Source organism: Phocoena phocoena, chromosome 3 (assembly GCF_963924675.1).
Source record: "Phocoena phocoena chromosome 3, mPhoPho1.1, whole genome shotgun sequence".
Taxonomy (NCBI): Eukaryota; Metazoa; Chordata; class Mammalia; order Artiodactyla; family Phocoenidae; genus Phocoena; species Phocoena phocoena.
The window spans coordinates 112,516,187-112,538,273 of NC_089221.1; the positions used below are offsets into that span (position 1 = coordinate 112,516,187).

The 22,087-nt window shown below is 37.8% G+C and overlaps 2 protein-coding genes across 2 annotated transcripts in view; one reads left to right on the forward strand and one right to left on the reverse strand.

Annotated features, from left to right (window-relative positions):
- The window catches only part of CDKL3 (cyclin dependent kinase like 3), a 45,590-nt gene extending 42,700 nt beyond the window's left edge, over positions 1–2,890 (reverse strand). The window contains exon 1 of the mRNA XM_065874226.1: positions 2,726–2,890. Within this exon, the coding sequence (XP_065730298.1) occupies positions 2,726–2,890 (165 nt within the window). The remainder of the gene's footprint in view (positions 1–2,725) is intronic.
- A 4,138-nt stretch (positions 2,891–7,028) lies between these two features.
- On the forward strand, positions 7,029–20,884 carry UBE2B (ubiquitin conjugating enzyme E2 B). Its single transcript, XM_065873614.1, has 6 exons — positions 7,029–7,201; positions 9,285–9,365; positions 11,095–11,120; positions 14,822–14,911; positions 18,218–18,306; positions 19,558–20,884. The coding sequence occupies exons 1-6, from the start codon at positions 7,158–7,160 to the stop codon at positions 19,684–19,686; spliced, it is 459 nt and encodes a 152-aa protein (XP_065729686.1). The 5' UTR covers positions 7,029–7,157; the 3' UTR covers positions 19,687–20,884.
- The last annotated feature ends 1,203 nt before the right edge of the window (positions 20,885–22,087 follow it).

Below are 22,087 nucleotides of genomic sequence, written 5' to 3' on the forward strand. Positions count from 1 at the left end.
TCTGTAATATTCTATTAAGCAACCAAACACATTTTTAGAATGGTAAGCACTCACTGTCAAGATAATTTCAAAATGGCATGTATCAGCTTAGAAAACAAAAGAGGTTTATCATTTTATGCTGCTAATTCTATTTTTTAACACACTGACTTAATTATAATCAATTCTCAAATATTTAACTTTCTCAAATTACCAAAAATATTTATTCATTTGGCTAAAAATTAAGGGGTATATTTTTGATGTTGGATTCATCAAAAAGCTATACTTGTAAGAAAAAAAGTTTGCCTTTATTTCAATGGCACAACATCCATTTTTCTACTTATCTGTACTAATATATAGACTAAATTCCTCAAGACATGACTAATAGAAAAACATGCCAAAATATAATGCCAGATTCCTTTCCTATTTTTGCTCCCAATCCAATTTCTCTGGTTGGTGGGGTGCCAGAGTGCTGCAGCAACAACATGCTGGCAGTAGCAAAAAAAAAAAAAAGACTGCCTTTAGACATTATAATATTAATCCTTCAACTAAGGAAAATTACTGGTTTCTTGACCAGTCTTAATTTTAAAGGCAAAAGCAGATAAGGATGAATGCAAGTTAACAAGCATTAAGGAACATCCATCCAGGGGTAAGGAATCAGTGACTTTCTCAGATAAACCATAAAACCACTAGAAATACTCCATTATCCTTTTTCAGGTTGTTTACTTTTGTTTTCCTTTATAAATAGAAAACTTTTCTACAGATATTCTCACTAATTACTCTAACTGTAATTTATTTAATGAAATTCCAGTAGATAAAACTTTAGTTCTAATTAAGTCATTATGGCAGTGTTTTTAGACTAAGAATGTTAACTAATCCAAGAAATCTCTTGTGGAATTAGATCTGATGAAACTAAAAATTCTACAAGAAATAAGCCAATGAGAAAAAATAGTTAAGCTATCCCTAAATAGTTTGCATAATAGTTGTAATAGTACATTTTCATCTCTGTGTTCTTGCCACATATTGGTTATTTTTACAAAACAATTAAGAAGAAAAAATAATTAGCTTAAATGCAACAAAGGTGAAGAAAGAGCAAAAGATATTGCCTGGGAAATGTCTCCTTCTAGTCAGATTTTCACTTACAGTGCACAAGTTGCCTTACAGTATTATTATGCTTTAGGTCATCAGGATAAGGACAGGTATCGCTCACAAAATCATAACATCTTTACTGACTTTAACTTTCCTTTTCATTGTCTAGAAATAGAGCAGTTCCAACAATCTACACATGCCTAATATATTTCTTCTATTTAGAAAGCAAATTGATCCATCATATCTAATATAGACTTACAAAGAAAGAAGAGAATATTACTTTTGTATCAGATAAAAAAGAACAAGAATAGTATCTGTTTTCTTCATCACATGTAAAAACATCTAGGCAATGAACCTTAAAGCATCTAGATAAATACCAATAAACAAAATACATATGTATATTTATTTTTAAAATCACTAGTTTTGTACCCTATTGCCAATGAATCTTAATGCTCCTTTCTTTACACTCCTGAGGTCTTTCCACTCAGTGGACCAATCATACCTACGTGAAATTCTATCTTGTCCCCTGATCTCTCCTGTTATTGTTCTCCACCTCTAAACGCCTACCTATCATCTTTACTGCACTGTATTCCTGTCACCTCAAATTCAACATTTCTAAAACCGAACTAGTTCCCAAACCATGTCTCTTTTGGGTCTTTCATATTTCCATCAATGGTAGCAATCACTGAACCTCAAAGATACCTTTGATTCCCCTTCTGTTTCCTTCTACACTTTCATGTCTTCTTTAGTAATATATTATGTTCTAACTCTACTTTCCATTCAAATTGCTGCATTCTAGCAAGGACCCTCACATATAACAGGATTCCTGAATTAAAAACACAACAGATCTCCCTATTTTTACTTTCTCAGTCCTCCAATCTATTCTAAAAAATACTGCTAGATTAATATTTACAGTTTCTTTACTCTGAATTCAAAACCTCGCGCCTCTCACAAAATCAAGTTTTGATTCCTTAGCCTAAAAGACAAGACTTCAAAACCTACCTCCAGCTTACTTCTCTAAAATCACCTCCTTCTATTCCATATAAGAAACTCTACAGGCAAATGCACTTTGTCCTTTCTGCTCTGCTCTTTGTCCTGCCTTCAGCCTCTCTGAGCTTATGCTGTTCCCCTAACCTGGAATACAACAGTCTCTCCCTCTTTCCTAAATTCTACATACCCTTTAAGGCCAAATTCATGTTCCATTTCCTCCAAGAAACATTCCCTACCCAACAGGACTTTGTGTTAATCACTTGGCTTTTATTATCAGCCACTTAATAGTCAGTATTATTTGTATATGCCCTCTTGTCTTTCTAATTAATAAAAGTCCTGAAGAGCAGGTACTGTCTTTTACGTCATTATAGTCACAGCATCTGGCACAAAACACTGCACAAAGCAGACATTTTTACTAAGTATTATACCTGGATATTTCTGAATAATTATTTCACAATATTTGGCATAGTTTTTGTTACATTATACATAAGAACATATATCTAGTATCACTGTAAAATTACAAAACGTACACAGTAAGGTAAGCTATGACACTTGTTTTTCTATTATATGTCCAAATACATGTTAACTGAAATATTCATTATATAATTTTTTATTCCATAACAACTCCCCTTTTGACTTACAGAGAGCAATTAAGGCAAAAGAAGCAAACCTTTAGCAACTTTATTTCTCTCGTTGCAATTTTGTTGACAGACTTTTCTGGTTTCTCATAAAATATCTTAATGGCCACTATCTGCCCAGTATCCTTATGTTTACATTTCATGACTGTTCCATAACTTCCCTCTCCCACTTTTCCAAGGGTTTCATACATCTCCATTTTCAAGCCCAGCTTCTTCTTTATAAAAAGAAAGGGGGGGGGAGAAAGAAGGTTAAACATTTATACCTTTATTTATTCAAGGCGGATAATGCAATTCCACAATAAACCTATACTTAAAAATACGGAATCAGGAAAAGTAGGAATCTTTTCACAGATTCTGTTTGTCTTTGGGAACTCTGCCAGTTCGGCAGTAAGGGGTCCTTGTGGGGCTCTGGCCCCCACCAGAACTTGGGGAGCTTCCTGCTGTCAAGATCATTCCCACCAAGAGTTAAGATTCACTCACTACATGTCACCTATTCATCATGAGTGGGGTCCCCAACACGTCCAGTCATGCCCGCGTCAAATATGAGGTTCCCGCAAAGCTGCAGTCGCCAACAGGTCAATCCTTGGGGCCCAAGAAAACCTCGGTCCCACCCGCTCCTCAAACCAGGCGTCTTAGGGTTCTGGACCAGTGCCGCGCCCTTTGCCCCTCAGTCGACCTCGTACGGACAGCCGCCGCCGCCTCAGCCTCAGCCCATTCTGCAGTCCCGCCGGCCCGGCTCCGCGCAGTCTCAGCCGGGAACCAGACACCGACCCTACCTATCCAGTCAGCTCCCAACGGCCTGCTGCCATGGCAACGGTGCACCGGGCCTCTCGCTCGGGGCCTAGGGCGCAAGACCGGAACACCGGCCAGGCCCGAACCGGAAGGAAAAAGAGGGAACAAGCAGAAAAGGATTCCTGGTGGGCACTAACTGGAAGCCTCCTTGAGGGTGTAAGTGGCGAATACGAGCTGCTGTCGATCAAACTGGGGCCACTACACAAGGTTGGTTTTGAGCGGCGATGGGGGAGGGCCGCATTTTGACCGCAGCTTGAGTGACTGCAGATCCTCTAGGGAAAGGGAACCGGCGTGGAAGTTTATCCGACCTGCGTCTTACATGTCCCCAGGCCCGTGAACACTTGCCACTTGTGTCGGATCCTAAAAGGATGCCTGGTGTCACCAGGCAGAGATTTCTTGTAAAACGAGACTTCCAAGGAAGTCTTGTGTAATTATAGTTTTCTAAGTTACCTAGTTACGTTAATATTCCATAGATCTGATTTCGACCTCAGTTGTTGACATTCATCCTTAAAACAGGGATAAAACGATTCATCAATCAAGAACATTTCTTGAACACCTCTTATATGCTTAAAACATTTTTTTGAACTCATAGTAATCCTCCTTTTAAAAAACTCCCTTCCTACATGTCAAAACTCTAAAAGTCCCCCTTGAAAAGCAAATAATTCAGAGGGCTCCACCTCCCCCACCCCCGCAAAAGAGGCCTTAATCTAATTGCTTAAGAACTAGACATGAGGTTCTGCTGGAGTGCCAGCCTCCAATGAATAAACTGAATATCACTGGAAGCGCCCAAGGAGTGCTGTCTTTGTTAGGGCTTTCATTTCTTTTTTCTGTAAAAAGAAGTTGAGTGTAAGAGGCCAAATCTCACTATGCTGCTCGGAAATAAGATAAAGCACTATTACTATCCGGTAAATGCTAATCCAGTTGGTCTCACCCCACCATGCACGTTAAAATCACACCTACAGAGCTTTTTAAAAGGTCCCATCCCCAGAGATCCTGATTTAAATGAGTTAGGGTAAAGGAACTGGTATTTTAAAACCTTCCTAAGTGTTTTCTATGCTGCTAAGGTTTATACTGAGAGACGTGTGGGGGAGGAAGGAGGGGTGGTCATGGTTTTTTGCTTATCACCACCAAAATATTCAGAATTGTCTTTCCTTTTGAAAAGTTATTCAACCATGTTATAAAATACTTTCTATCTATGTATAAGAATATCATAGTAGGGCTTCCCTGGTGGCGCAGTGGTTGAGAATCTGCCTGCTAATGCAGGGGACACGGGTTCGAGCCCTGGTCTGGGAAGATCGCACATGCCGCGGTACAACTAGGCCCGTGAGCCACAACTACCGAGCCTGCACGTCTGGAGCCTGTGCTCCGCAACAAGAGAGGCCGCAATAGTGAGAGGCCCGCGCACCCCGATGAAGAGTGGCCCCTGCTTGCCACAACTAGAGAAAGCCCTTGCACAGAAACGAAGACCCAACACAGCCAAAAATAAATAAATTAAGAATAGAATTCTTTTAAAAAAAAAAAAAGAATATCATAGTAAATCTTACAGTGGACCCAGACTTGCTGTAAAGCACATTTATTAAATATCTGTTGTTGGCTTAATATTGACAAGGGACAAAGCATGAATCAGAGTACCTGCTGTCAGTGAGCTCACAATCTAAAGCTACAGTCTCTACGGTATAAACTTATAGCTTTAAAACTATTCTTTCTACAAATAGGTTATAGCAGGCCTGGTAACCAGGACAGCCTATGATTCTTTCTTATACAGTAAAGCTCTAGGACTTAAATGAAATCTCCTCACTTGATTTTCTCAAAAGCGTTTCTTCATTTTGGAAAATCATAATCTGTAGATTTCCAAAACAATTATAATAAATTGCTAGACAAATGACATAACGGATTTTAAAATAAAAGTTTCTCTTTGGCATTTCACTGTAGGTAACCCTACCAGTGTGTCTTCATCCTTAGTTATAGGGAGTATAAGGGTTGCTGTGGCAGGAAGGCAAAAAAAATTAGAATATTCACCTTATTAGCGAACTACATTTGTGAATGCGTGTCTATCAAGAGTTAGGCCTGGCTAACTTGATTACCAAGGCAGTTATAAAAACAAGAGACAGAATTCAGCGATTGAAGAAAGGGAGGTACCAGAAAAGTAGAGAACTTTAACCCTTTCTGGTTCCATGAAAGTATGGGCAACACTAAATTCCTCATTCTATCTTCCTGTAACACCTTGGGCTGAGGAATTGCCCCAATGGGTTAAAAGAGCTCAAGAGTTCAGACCAGCAAAGCCCTGAAGAACAGAAATTGGCGGCAATAGAGGAAAGGAACTCAATGACTAGAAGTAATGTCAGAATCCCAATGGTCAACATCCCTGAGCCCCCTAGAGGCAGGCGGGGCGGGGGGGGGGGGGGGGGGGGGACATTTCAGGTCATTTACTTGCTAGTGTAGAAAACCTGAAATAAGTTACTCAGGCTAGATACATAACCCCCACCCACGTTTGCATGCTCTCTGCCCCAGATCTGAATCACAATATTAGGTTTCTCTGACAACCAACCACCTATTGATAACACTCTCTTGCGATCAACCCATTTCCTGACTAATACGACGGTACCCTATTGTACACAAATCCACGGACTCACACAAAACCTCAAATAAGAGGAGACCCATAAAGGAAAAACAATTCCGTAATTCTATGGGGATTGTAAACAAATATTAGATAATGTATAAACGCGTTCTTTTATCTCTGCCCAGAATTTCCAACCCTGGAAACCCACTGCAATGCACATGCAGGATTTTTGGTGACCCTAAGGAAGCATTTCAGGGGATTTTACTTAGTATGGGCCTCAGCATTGAGCTGGGGAAAACGGAGGTCCCTTCAGTGTTCCCCACATACCAGATTTGATAAGCCATTGAGCCAACTAGGGGGCATTTTAAGTTCAAATTATTTTTGGCTCTATTTTAAAGATTTAAGAAGCAAAACAAACTTTTGCTTCCGACACCACCTCATCAATTGCCGTTCATTGGACAAACTGGACGGAAAACTAATAAAGGTGTATACCCGCCCTCAGCCCCGTAAATTTAACTACCCGGTTCAAAGACCTGGCAGAAACTCGGACCCAGGCGACGCTCTCACGTGATCCGTTCTAATCGCGTCATAGGGACACGTGGTTCTAGATACTTCGTCCCCTCCCCCTCAGGCGTGGATTGTTGACAACACCGCCGGCAGTCACGTGACCTTACGTCATCCTACCTCCTTTCCCTGATATCTCTGGCCCCGGATGCGTCCCTCTCTCCCCACCCGGTTGAGCCTAAACTAGTAAAAGAGGGGGAAACTGGTTGGTGTTTCGGTTTCGGTATTTCTTAATCACAATCTCCAGCCTGAGCACAGAGAACAATAATTGGTCGATTCGTTCAGGAAGCCAAAATGGGTAGCGTCCTTGCTAAAGGGCTCCCATAACGAGCTCTCCTACGTCCCGTCCCCTTCTCCCCATCCCTCACTCCATGGTACTGGCGGAGGGCGGAGGGATCTGGAGGCGGCGGAGGGAGACGTCATTGCAGGGTTGTTTGTGCAACCTCGGCTGAGGCAGTGACCCACAGTGATTCGACCGCCGCGCCGGGGGGTGGGGGGGCTGCGCGGGACTCTTTTTTTTCAGACTGACCGTGGGGCAGCTGGGGAGCATGTCGACCCCGGCCCGGAGGAGACTTATGCGGGATTTCAAGCGGTAAGGGCCTTCATCTTCGTCTGGATGACGGCTCCTCCCCAAAGCTACGGGACTGCAGGGCGGGGATCCGGGAGCCTTCCTCTCATGACCCTAAGAGGGCCGCTGTGGGCCCAGCGGGACGGATGGAAGCCCAGTCCTAGCCCCTGTTAGCACTCTTGTCCTTGCCTGTTCATTCGTCCGACGTAAGAAATTTCGATACCTTCTCGCCACCCCTTCCCCCTCAAAAAGTAAAAAGATGGCCATGGGCTGTCCTAGGATTCCCTGCTGCCCACTTGTCCCAGTTGCCCGGTGTCTCGCCCTGGCGTTCAAACCTCATCCCCCGCCCCTGCACCTTGCGGTACCTCCTCTCTGCCTTAAAAGCAGGCCCTTGCAGAAGCCTTTACCCTCGCTAGATGCACCAGTTAGCTTTGTTCGATGGCCTTGCGGTCTCCTTCGAGGGCCAGGGTTGGGGCGAAACCCTCCCTCCCTCCCCATTCTTTCTGCAGTGAGGGTGGGGTCTGATGCTCTGGGGCCGGGGGTTAACCGATCCTCCGAAACCCGACTCTCTCCCCGCCCTCCTGAAAGGACCTTGAGAACTGGCTTAGAGGGCTGGGACTCGGGCTGGCAACCCCAGCTGCCAGTGCTTTCTGGAACTCAGCTCTGTGGCCTGGTGTATAAAAGCCCTATCTATAGCCTCCAAAGCCTGGGGAAATGCCGCCTTGGAGACTGGCGCTAACCTGATACTCCCTGGGCCTCCTTTTGTAAAGTAGGGTTTTGTTAGGAGGTGTTGGGGTTAGTGAGGAGGAAGTGACTTTTTTACAGTTGTTTCCCGTTGATTGAATGCTTGGAGGTACGGGGAGAAAAATGACCGAGAAAACTTAGCGCTACGCACCTCTGCGCATTTTTAAGTGTTTTTCTAGGGAGACCCGCCCTGCTTGAGGCAAAATACCTAGTGTAAAAACTTAGAACGGCGGCCCAGGAAGTAATCTCTCAACTTCATTATAAACTCTTAAATGAGGCACTTGGAAACCATTGTTTGGGGCTTTGGCCAGTTTATCATTGAGTGTATTCGTAACTTAGCCTTTATCTTTGGTGGGCGGGCTTCAAGCAGCATATCCTCTAACGCTTCTGTTCGTTGTGGCCTATTCTGCTTGAGGTTGACTAAAAAGCCATTCTTGGGGGTGACTAATATCAAGTATCATACCACATGGCAGTCTGTATATATATATATATATATATATATATATATAAAATGTAGCATTTATTTTTTTACTGAGATGACAGTCTTTAAAAGGAGATGCTCATTTTGGTGCAGAACTCATTTTCTACAGCTTGAAACCAGTAGATTTCAGATTAGCTCCCGTGAGTGAAATTCAAATATTAAAACTTCCCAGTTCGTGGCCATTGTTACCCTGGTTTCTTACTGCAATTCTCTGCTTAATTCTGAGTTGTATACTTGGCATCTTTGGTAGTTTGCAAGGGTCTTCGGTTGCAAGAATTTGATTATGACAAATGTTGGAAGGTAGCTTTGTATTGAGTTGCATGATCTGAGAGATTAGATTTAGTGTTGGTGCAGAGCTTTTAAAATAGGGACTGAGGGGAAAACCTAACCAAAGCTTTGATTACTTTAAAACCTATTGCCAATTGAAGCAAATGGGATAAAGTAACTCTACTGCCTAAAACTAGTTTCCTAATTAAATTGGATATACGTGTGTTTTCAGTCATTTAGTGTTTACACTGAGGTGGGGGTTTTTTTGTTTTGGTTTTGGGGGGAAGAATATTTGGTGGCCTGTTGCACAAGTAGCTGTGGTTAGGACTCACGAAGTCTTTGCATGTTCACAACAGTAAAATCATTTTTTCATTTGAGGTTTTTACTTTGTTGTTACTGTTGAAGGCAGTTCTTGAACAGATAACTTTGGTGATATTTGAAGAGGGATGCCTCCAAGGCGCTTTTAAGTCATGGTTTATTCCAGCCCAGCACAAGAACAAGGAAATTGATTTACTTTGTTTCTCAAAGTAGATGGTGTACAGTCCATAGGTGTTCCGTTTGGCGTTCTTAGTGGCCTTAATATTCAACTCTAAAATTTCTACTCTGCATTTCTAGATTGCAAGAGGACCCACCTGTGGGTGTCAGTGGTGCACCATCTGAAAACAACATCATGCAGTGGAATGCAGTTATATTTGGGTGAGTTGAAAGAAATGACAAATGGTAGGTGTGGTGATTCTTTTAAGAAAAGTGAATGTATAACAAGTAGGAAAGGAAGCTGAGGGATCAGCGATCTTACAAAAATTGCAAGGTAAAAAAGAATTCTGAGAAGAGTTTCGGCAGTTACATAAAATTTATGATTTTATGATCACTTTGGGCTTTACTTGATAAAAATGTCATTTGAGACTAAAGGAGAAAGATAAATTATTTTGTGGAAAATGTGCCAAGCACATTCTTATGCTTGCATTCTACTAGAACTGTAAAAAGGCTAGGAACCAAAAATACTAGAACTTCCACCATGGTAAGGATTTAAATGAAAAATGTTTCACACCTCAGTGTGAAATAACTGAATGGAGCCTTTTGAGATGCATTTTTACCTTTTACAGATAGTATATATTTTATATATGCTTTTTAATTTAAATTTTCCATATGTTTTTCTTTAGTTTTCTAGAACTGGATTTTATTTTCTTTCACTCTTTTTAAACTAGGGTTTTGCACTAAAACTTTAAAGGAATACTTTTTGTAAACAGAATTCTGAATTGCTCTTAAATCAGTTATGAGAGTCTACGTTAAAGACTAGTGGAAAAATGAGGGTAGTTTACACTTCTAATTCAGGCTGTTAGCATGTTTCTTTGAGATCCTGAATGTGCCTTGCAAGTGGTAATTAAACTTCATGTTGCTGCTTAGGAAAGATGAAATTGGAATGTGGTAGCAAGAAAAAGATTTGGGCAAAAGAAACTGGCTTTCTTGGTGACATCAGATAAATCCAGTCGATTTGAACAAGAGCTATAGCTCTTTTGAAAAGCAGGACACTTTGGTGTCATAATTATTTTATTTTATTTTTTTTTGTGGTACGCGGGCCTCTCACCGCTGTGGCCTCTCCTGCTGCGGAGCACAGGCTCCAGAAGCACAGGCCCAGCGGCCATGGCTCACGGGCCCAGCTCCACGGCACGTGGGATCCTCCCGGACCAGGCCACAAACCAGCATCCTCCGCATCGGCAGGCGGACTCCCAACCACTGCGCCACCAGGGAAGCCCTTCTTTTTTTTAATATAAATTTATTTATTTATTTTTGGTTGCATTGCTGCGCATGGGCTTTCTCTAGTTGCAGCGAGTGGGGGCTACTCGTTGCAGTGCCCAGGCTTCTCATTGCAGAGGCTTCTCTTGTTGCAGAGCACATGCTCTAGGTGCGCAGGCTTCAGTAGTTGTGGCAGGCAGGCTTAGTTGCTCCGCGGCATGTTGGGATCTTCCTGGACCAGGGCTTGAACATTTGTTCCCTGCATTGGCAGGCGGATTCTTAACCACTGCGTCACCAGGGAAGTCCATGGTGTCATAATTATCTTAAACTAAAGGGTATTGATTTCCATCTTACATTGAAAGTAAGACTTTTCCTCTTAAGAATACAGATATTTACAAAAGCGTTGGTATTTATGAACTGAATTCTTTTTGTGCTAAAATTATGACAAGTTTTTTTGTTTTGTTTTTTGAAAAGCCACCCTAAAAGGAAAACTTTGAAAATTAAAGTTACCCTTTATGTCTACATCAATAAAAATCCAGGGCTTTGGTGATACTAAATTAATAATAACTTAAATACTCCACAAATTACCAGAATGAACCCCTCTTTCTCTGAGTTTATTCTTTCCACTTGTGAAAATCAGGAAAAAGCAGAATGAAAAACTTCTTTTAATCAGAAATCTTCTTGTTTTCAGACCAGAAGGGACACCCTTTGAAGATGGTAAGTCATTCTCAATGTTTTCTATTAAGAGGCTTCTTTTAAGTAGGGAATTGTTACACCAACCTATCTAGTTAACTAGTTTCTATTGTTAATAGGTTAAATTGTAACTAAATAATGCTACTGAGAATTTATATTTTACAAAGGACTGTCTTCTCAAATCAGCTTGATCACCTTCATTACTAGTTCCCTGTTACTTTGATATTGGCTGTAGAACTCGAAGCCTAGATTAGATGGTGGGGTCTATGTTGAGAATAGTTTAAATGGCTTTGTATCATGCTAAAAGTGTCCCTGAGGTAAACATCAGAAGGGTAATCATGCTTTTTTAACTTTATATTGATCAGGTGCTGAGCTGAAATTGTTCTTAATCATACACAGCGGCCAGTAGCTTCACGTAACAGCTAGCATTTGACACCCGTAAATAGTTACCATTCTGCAGGACCTTTTGCGTCTTAAATTCAGTATTTTCACTAAGAGCGAGGAAAATGGAAAACTCCTTCTAACATGTTTTTATAGTTGAACTTCTCAAATTGATTTTAACCAGATACTTAGTTTCCCTAATTATAGCATGGATTTTAAAAAATTGTTAAACAGGTTTGTCTTAGTTATCACAGTGGCTTCAGAATTAACCCATCAAGGATATTTGTACAAATAATGATTGCAGAAGTATTTTTAAGGAGATAACCTGAATGTTCAATAGGAGAAGTGGTTAAGCAAATTATGATATATCTAGACTCTAGAATATTATGTACCTATTAAAGAATAAGGTAGATCTGGACATATATCTGAGGAGACAAAAAAGTTGCAGAATGTATGTTGTAATACCACATTTTTACTAAATACATGCATGCAAGTGTGTGTGGTTAAAGGGGGTTATATACCATACTGTTACCAGTGGTTACCTCTAAATGGGGGTTAAGGAGTTGAAGGGAGGTACTCAAGGAGTTCAGCTTTTTACTTTATACCAGAGGATTCTTAAGGGTGATCCATAAACCCCTTAAGTTCCCTGTGACCCTTTCAGGGGTTCCATGGGATCAAAACTGTCTTCATACCAGTAGTGAAACATTTGCCTTTTTCATTGTATTAACATTAGCTCTGATGGTACAAAAGCGATAGTGGTTAAAACTGGTAGTTTAAAATCAGTTAAAACGGATAGTGGTTAAAACAAGACAGTGGCACCAAACTGCTGGGAGTCATTGTATTTTTTGCATTTTAAAAGATGCCAGTTTCAGTTTAAAATGTCTTCATGAAAAAGTCGGAATTTATTAATATTACTAAATTCTGACTGTTGAGTATGCATCTTTTTAACATTCTGTGTGATGAAGTTGGAAGTATGCATGAAACACTTCTCTTGCATACCAAACTATGATAGTCGTCTAGACGGAAAACATTTCTGCAGTCGTTTGAGCTGCAACTTCAATTACTGCTCTTCTCATGGAACATTTTTTACTTGAAGGAATGACTGACAGACAAACTCCAGTTATTTAGACTCGAGTATGTATTTGGTTGACATATTCTTGAAAGTTACCAAAATAAACTGTTAGGTCAAGCAAAGTGACTGACAGTATTTGTAGCTGCTGATAAAATGACGGCTTCCCAATACTTTTAAGACTTCTCTCATGAGATCAGTAGGGGGTATTACCTGTTGTGATTTTTTTTTTGATGGAGTGTATATGTAATGAAATATGGCTACATTTAGAAGATTTGGATAACTCAGTGAACCAATATTTTCCAAATGGCCAGTGTATTAGAAAATTATGGATGGATAAAAGATATATGCAGTATGCAACAGTTGTTAATGTAACTGATGCAGAAAGTTTATGTGGTTTCAGATTCTACATTGCAGCTAACCTTTAAAAACGTACCATTTCTTTGGTGTAATATCAAAGAATATCTACAATTATCTGAAAAGGCTATGAAAATAGTCTTTTCCTTTTTCATTTACATATTTGTGTGAGGCCTGATTTTCTTCATGTACCTCAACCAAAACAGCATGTTGCAACAGATTGAACGCAAAAGCAGCTAAGAGAATGCAGCTGTCTTCTATTAAGCTAATCATTTAAGAGATTTGCCAATATGTAAAACAATGTTACACTTCTCACTAACTTGGTTGGGGGAAATATAGTTATTTTCATTAAATGTTACTTAGGTTAATGTGTATACAGTTGTTAATAAATATGTTAAGTTTTCCTTGAGTTATAGTTTCTAATATAGTAAATATAGATAGAGCCTGTGATGTGCTGGAGGCAGCTTATACTGATTATGAGAATAGATTGTTTAAAAATTTGGGGGAATTTTTGCAAGTTGGTTATTAAAGAGCCCATATTTTAAAATTATTTTCAATTTTTGGTGGAAATACCATAAAATGGTATGCTGTTGCATGTATCTCTTCCCAACTTCACATTCAGTGACTTCACTTTGGAAACTTGGTGTGGTTGGGAGTAAGAGTATAAAGGGGTCCTGAGACCCCATAATGTGAATTTTAAAAGGTTAAAAAACGCTGTTTCATATTTGTGCTTGTCTGAAGTGTTTATGTTGTACATTTTTATAATTAAAATTAAAACTGTAAAACTATAGAATTAGGTATAAGGCTATCTTTGCTAATGAACTGTACATTTCATAGAATCTCTATTAATATATCAAAATGTGAATTAAATATCATCTTTGGCCTCCCTAATCCCAAATTTCCAAACAAAAAATGTAAAGAGGTAGAGGTTACATACTGAATATATGACTAATGAAAATAAAATATTAAATATTTTACTGAACACATGCCTCTGATACTGGAGTCATGAGTTTGGAATTTAGGGTGAGAAAGGGTTTTTGTTTTGTTTTTTTTAAACTGCATTGATGAAATAAGGAAAGAAGCTTGTGGAGACATCTGGAATGGTTTTAAACTTTTATTGACTTCATTAGGAATAAGCCTCAACTTACTATGCCCAAGGTGTTGTGGTTGGAGCACGTATCCAACCTTCAGGTAGATTTCCTCAAAATAAAAGGACTCTGGATAGTGAATAAATGCAAAAGGAGGCTAGAAAGACAAACACGAAACTATTAACAGTGGTTGTTTCTGCTAAATAGATTTGGAATTTGAGTTAAGAGCTCTTCTTTGTACACTCTGAACAGATAGACTTTATTATAAATGCATATTTTTTTTAAAATGCCTGTCTCTTTTGACCATAAGATAATGATTTAGACTGACCAAAATGTACTGTATTGGTCTATAACCAACAGTAGGCAGTTACACTAATGCTTAACTGATTCTTGGCATACTTAAGTGATAGGGACAGAGCAGACTTTTCACATTAGTGGCCATGCCTCCAATCTGAGTGCTTTGTCATGTGGTGGTGAGCCCATCTCAAAATCATTTGGCACCCCCTTCTAAGTTACAATAAGTTATTTGTAGTTCCTCAAATGTGCATTTAAAATTTTGGTAGCTAGGGCAAAATTGCTTTCCAACAATATGACAGTTAATGTTCCCACCAGTAGCACATGCAAGTGCTGTACCCCCCAAGTGCTTGCCAATGCTGTATGTTATCAGTAGATAAATAGTATATTTAGTATGTTTTATGCGCTAAACCAAAATTGACATTAATTTTTGTATGGTCGTGCAAAAGCCAGCATGGGCTTGGGAGTTCATTGATGAAGAGAGAGAAAAGTTATGCTTGTCTTTACTGTAATTATTTTGGTTTGTTTCTATCTAGGTACTTTTAAACTAGTAATAGAATTTTCTGAAGAATATCCAAATAAACCGCCAACTGTTAGGTTTTTATCCAAAATGTTTCATCCAAATGGTAAGTAGCAATTTATTAGCCTTTGCAAATGATAGGAGGAAAAAAGAGTTGTTTCATCCTTTTAGGTCTTGCCCATACTTCTCGTTATTAGGGCCCACTTCTAGATGTTGCTTCTATGTCAATATTAACCATACTTTTGTAGTCTGGAATCTTATCAAGGTTCCAGATTTGAGATAAAGTTTTGTTTTAATAACTTCTGATTTTAAAGTAATATCTATTTATTTATCAAAATGTGAAAGATACTAAAGATTTATAGCTTAAAATTTAGCTTGCTTAATTTGTACAAAATTAAGATCATGTTGTATGTAAGGTTAAGTAATTATATATAACATGAACATTTTCACTTATTAAACATTCTTTTGTATCTTTTTTTTTCTCCTCCTTTGGCCGCGCCACGCGGCTTTGGGGTCTTAGTTCCCCGACGAGGGATCGAACCTGGACCCCCGGCAGGGAGAGCACAGAGTCCTAACCACTGGACCACCAGGGAATTCCCTATATCATTCTTAATGGCTGCAAAATGTTCTGTTATATGAGTTTTTCATTATTTATTTAATCATTGTCCAGTTGGTGATTTTTAATTGTTTACAGTTTTAAACAGCACATTTTTCTTGAAAATAAATCTTCTCAAATACCCATGAATAAGTTTTTAGAAGTAGGATTACTAGGTCAAAGGTTTGTATGTTTTTAAGGGTTTTTTTTAAATACAGTTTTCCTCCCTTGTTACTATTTTTACTTTTAGCAGTTTATTACTATTTTCCATAAATGATTGCTAAGTGACTTTTGTAATTAAATTTGCTCTTCCTGACTTATTGCTCTTTATTTCTAATAAATTTGTATTCCTGGATTATAAATTACTGTATGAAAGACTTATTTTCCAGAATATTTAAGTTCTCTTTCCCTTTTATATCCTTTGCACATTTAAATGTGGTTTTCCATCAGTTAACGTACTTTCAGGAGGAATATTTTCAGAGGTCCTCTTGATTGTGCATCTAGTCTAGAACTACAGACTACGTGAGAAAACTGCAGGCAGATAGGGATCTCCCTACTCATAGGAGAGAGGTGTGTTTGTGTGTCTGGAATCAAGGTGACTTCCCAATAATAGATTAGATCATAGATTCAGCCTTTGTGCTTTATTGCTGTGAAGTTGCTTTTTCTTTCAAGGTCTTCCCCCACCCAGAGGCAAGGCAGCTTTAATTTTATTTTCTGTTTCTGTTCTGAGGAAATTTTCAAGTCACTTATTATCATTTATTCTACTGTAGCTTTACTAGCTTAGACTTGTTAGTGAATCGACCCAAACTGTAGTAAGGGAGCTCTGTAAATCAAGGTAAAAAAGACCGTGGAATGTGCAAGGAGTATATGTGTATAGGTTTAAGATTTTCAGCCTTAACAAATTTATAAGGAAACAGCGTATTTGATTTTTATCCCTTCATATTAATAACATGGTTTCCCTTTTTTCCACTATCAGTACCTTATTTAGTTAACTTCCTAGTTTGCTTTTTTGAAACATCTTTATTAAAAGATTCACATACTGTGCTACTCACCCATTTAAGTTGTACAATTCAGTGGTTTTTAGTATCTTCACTGAGTTGTGCAACCATCACCATTATCAATTTTAGAACATTTTTATCACCCTCCCCCCAAAATCCCATGCCTATTAGCAGTCACTCCCCATCCCCATCCCCCCCGCCTCCCAGCCATAGGCAACCACTGATGTATTTTCACTCTACAGGTTTGCTTATTCTGGACATTTCATATAAATGGAATCATTTAATATATGTGGTCCTTTGTGATTGATTTCTTTCAGCTGACACAGTTTTCAGATTCATCTATGTTGTAACACATACCTGTACTTCACTTCCTTTTATTGCTGAATGATAATCCATTGTATAGATAGACTACATTTTGTTCATTCATCAGTTGATGGATGTTCAGTTTCTAGTTTACTTTTGGATTACTTCTCAAAAATAGTTACTAGTTCAAAACTTTAAAATCATTTTAGTTGTATGGGTTTTACAGAGGTGATGATTTTTGCTTTGGACTTGCTAAGTTTGATGTTCCTATGGGATACACAGTAAGCGGTTGAGTATGCTGCTTTAAAGCTGAGAGTTAAATCTGGTCTAATGCTAACAATTGGAAGTACCTAGCACATAGATAGTAATAATTGAGGCCATGAATAAAATTGCCCAGAGGGTGTGTAAAGGGTAAGAAGGAAGAGGACCGAGGATAGAGCCCTGAGGAACGACAGTACTTAAGTGTAATTTGCCTCCTCTCCCCAAAAAGGCCTCACTTATTCCTGTTGGATGCAGAGTGGTCTGGCTTGTTCTGCATTCTACAGTTTGGCAGTATCTATAACATTTAAATGCATTTATCCTTTGTCAACACAGCGATTCTGCTTCTGGAAATTTATTGTAGAGATAAATAATCTGGCAAGTTCTGGATAAAAATTTATGTTTATTGTATTCTCACATAATCAGTTCAGGAGGGGGGAAAAGCCTCTCAAATGTTAGACTTTTAAAACGGTAATCACTTGATTTTTATTTTTATTATGAAAGGAATGCATACTTATTGGAAAAACAAATCATAAAGTACAAGGAAAGGTAAAGAAGATAATACCCTTCATAATCCTACTATTTACAGATATTTACATTTTGGCATTTAGTCTTACAAATGTTTTTGTGACTGCATATACTTCAGATGAAAATATTTATAAATAATTCTTTATAAAAAATGGAATTATCCTAAATAAGTAATTGGAAACTTATTAATGTAATATATTGGGGGTGTCATTCTACATTAATTAATATATGGTAGATGTATATCATTTCTGGCGGCAGTATTGGTATGTACCGTTAATAATGTACCATTATTTAGCCAGTCCCCTCACTGTGGACTAAAGGTAGTTTCCAGTTTGTCACTTCTATGAAGAGTATTATAGTGAACATCCTGTAAATAAAACTTTGCATGTCCATGATTATTACTTTTAGAGTAGAATTGCTATGTCAAAAATTCAGCTTTTTTATCCCCTCAAGAATTTTATTTAGGAATATTTGGAAATGTAGAATTTAAACAGATTTGCTATATGGTATGTGATGAAAAAATTTAACTCTCACTCAGCCTCCTGATCAAAAGGCACGTAAAGAGTCCTTAGTTTGAGACTGATTTTCCTGTGAGACAAAAAGTTTTAGTTATTGACTAATGTTCAAGATTTCTGACTGAGCCAAGCATTCAGTTTGTGGTAAAAATTTCTCTTTAATTGTTAGAAATGACAAAGTTAATATGTAACCAATTTTAGTGTTGTCTTTGCAGTGTATGCTGATGGTAGCATATGTTTAGATATCCTTCAGAATAGATGGAGTCCAACATACGATGTATCTTCTATCTTAACATCAATTCAGGTAAGCATGTGTTAGGGTGCATCTTAACTTTTCAAGATTCTATGGGATATAATTGGCTCTTTTAGGATCAATTTAAAGCCCAAATGAGCAAACTAACCTTCCCAACACTAAGGTAACCAGTGGCAGAGCTTGGACAAAACCCTCATGATTTTTATACAACCAATCTGCTTTTTCATTCGTGACCACATTGGATCAAATACACAAACATTCTGATCAAATTTAAGTATAAAGTGTTCTCACAGGTCAGGTGTTTGTTTTGTTTCGTTTGGGTTTTTTTTTTTTTTGCCACACCACAAGGCTTGTGGAATCTTAGTTCCCTGACCAGGGATTGAACCCATGCCCCCTGCAGTGAAGGTGCAGCGTCCTAACCACTGGACCACCAGGGAATTCCCTCACGGGTCAAGTATTATTCGTGCCCAAAAAGAAGAGTCTTCTTGGGGAGAGATAAAGATGATTGTTTAGAAAAAAACATAGGGACCTCAAGAAACTGCAGAAGTGCAGAGAAGCATTGAGTATGTTGCCCCATCCAAGAAATTCTATTTTAAACGAAAGTAAATAACTATTTGCCAAAGTACTCTGGCAGAATATTTCAGAGTTGACCTTGAATGACAGTTTGAGGGAGGGGTGGGGGGTGAGTGATGTTTTAGTTATATGGATTTGAGAGGAGCAGAAGTAACGTTTTTGGTTTATGACCTTTTTAAAGTTTTTTCTGTCACACTTCTGCTTTAATTCAGGTCATCTTATAAAGTGTTTTCGGCTTTCCTGTTTCATTCCCTTGCTGCTAGGTGCATATGTTTTGTTGATTAAAGGAAACAAGGTACACCACCCAACTTACTGTCAGAAATTTGCAAACTTACCTCAGTAATAGAGTTTAACTTTGGAAAATGTTAGTTGCTAAGCTATTTTATAGATATTGTGTATTAACCAAATCAAGTTGTTTATTTCCTGGTTAATGTCTCAGTATGCTGAAGAATACTGTTCTTTTCCAATTTCTTTGAGATTAGAGCGCTTAAGGCAATTAAGAACTATCTGTTTTGAAAGCTTAAGTTTTCTAGCAGCAGGAAACTTCTTACTGTATTTATCAAACCATTTCTGAAAGTACTTAGATCTAAAAATATGTAAGACGTACTAATTTCTGTCTTTCTTCATAGAATAATTTCTGCTTTATACAACTTCTGTGCTCCATATCGGACCCATGTTAATATAAAGAATAACTCCACAAATATGTTTTATCTCTGTCTTTCCTTCTAGTCTCTGCTGGATGAACCAAATCCAAATAGTCCAGCCAATAGCCAGGCAGCACAGCTTTATCAGGAAAACAAACGAGAGTATGAGAAAAGAGTTTCGGCCATTGTTGAACAAAGCTGGAATGATTCATAATAGACAACTGGTCTGTTAATCTTTTTCATCATTTTTGTGTATAATTTACCTCTCAGTAGAAAGGCTAACAAATTTTAAGTGCCACAGGTTTTAAGGATTCTGCAGAAAAAAAACCCTTCGGTTTAGAACCTACAAAAGCTTGTGTATCTTGATTAATGTACTTTTTATTGCATGGTGTGAACTAAGTTATTGCTTACATAAATTTGTAATATATCCTGTTTGTATTTTTTTCCAAGTGTATAATGTTGGTGTGGAGTTTTCATGACAGAATATACACATTTTGTAAATCTGTACTTTTTTCAAATATTGAATGCCTTATTTTTGAATTCTTTAGATTTTTAAATTGGAGAAAAGCACTTAAAGTTTTTTATATATGAATATTACATGTAAAGCTGTTAAAATACATAACTTCAGTGCAAGAGACTTTGTCACTTATTTCCTTATCTGAGTAGGAGGGGTTAATAAGTCTCTAGCTCTCCATCAATTGATAGTTTCATTTCTAATTTCAAAAGAACAGATTTATATTTTATCAAGAAATTCTTCAAATTTGATTCTAAACACCAATTATAATCTCAAACTTTATTTTGAATGTACCTATATTAGTTTCAGTTGAGCAATTATAGACATAACTGGTTTGATTCTGTCCAACTCTGTATTTAGGCCACTTGTTACTGTTTCTTCATGCACTACTTACTGTTAAACTCTACCTTTTGGGATTTCACAATTTGTACCTCCACCACGAGGAATTGGCACCTCTACCATGAGCAGAGAGCTGATGCAACTTATTTTGCTGCTTGATAGCACTTTAAAAGATTTTTGATAATGAAAAAAAGTAAACTGTCAACATTTACCAAAAACTCATGCCCCACTATTAACAATAAATAAGAACTTGTTGCATTGGTTTGAACAAGGCAGATATTTGGAAGGAATCTTGGTGTAATTTAAATATTTGAAAACTGCCTTTTAATGCAATTGCCTATCTTTTTATTCTGGAAAAATGTTTTAACACCAGGGCCTGCTGAGTTGCTTTCTCTTGTGGAGATTTTTTTTTTTTAATCTCCTAAGTTGTAAAAAATTTGTACTGCATTTTCATTTACTGGATAAACAAAACACAATAGTGAAGAAAGCTAATAACAAAGCTATCCTATGCCTTCAGATAGTATAGAAAATGGAAAATATACAAGTAAATTCTGTTGAACCACCTGTGTAGTCTTTCTAGTAGTTAAAAGAGCTATTTCATTAACCCCAAGAGTTTCTTACACATTCATACTAGCTTAGTAAGCTAACAGCTTACTATTGAAAGACTGATTCCTCTACTGGAAGACTGTAGGATGGCAATATCTATAGGTTCTATTTATTAAGCAAATTTTAGAAAGGATAAGTGCTGATGTTTCCCTTTAAAAGTTAATACTTGGGAAATTTGGGGGTAAGTATGATCTTAGGGAACTTTTGATACAATTGAGAGTTAACTCACTGGAATTATGCTCCCACACCCCCCAAAAAAGATGCTTTATTTAAAGGTACTTTTTGGTCATATCAAATGTGTGATACTTCTATATTCAGCTCTAAAACAGTTTCTTTAGACATGTACTCCAGTGACTGTCTCTTAGATTAAATATACAGTAGCTATGATAGTCTCCCCTCTTATTTCATTAAATGTTATTTGGATACTACTTCAAAATCTATTTTTATCTTTAACCTGTTTTCCCTATTTAAAACTGAAATATTTCAAGTATTGATAGATAATTATAAGGAAGTTACATCTTACTTCGCAGGGAGTTAATGAGCTCTAATTCCTAAATTCAACACATGCATAAAACTCATATCTAGCCCCCATTCCTATTGGAGAAAATTCTTAGGAATGTTCCATCTCTCAATTACTCTTCACAATTTTTTTCTTCAACCTTGGAACAGATTCCTATTTCTTTGGTTGAATACCAGATGCACTTCAATTTACAAAGTCATGTCATGCAAAGAATGTTTACTCTAAAATTTACTACATAAATTTTATAAATGTATGGTACGGCAAGAGGCCAGAACTAATTTATTTTGGTACAAATTTGGATTTATGTTAAAGATTAAGTGCATTTGTGATGTGCAATTCCTCTGTAACAGTACTTCTAACATAACTCTGTGCAAGGCACTATTCTAAGCACTTTAACATGATCACATTTCAAACTCAGAGTAATCTTATGAGGTGGGTACCACCATATTACAGATGAGGAAACTAGGTACAGATCAAGTAACTTTCTCAAGGTCAACCAGCCAGTATCTGATAGAGCTGGGATTTGAACCCAAGCATTCTGGTCTTTTAGCCAATAACTATACTATCCCTTAAGAGATGTTAAGGGATTGAGTTTAGTTTTAAAATTCTACTGAACTTAAATATTCATCCCACTTT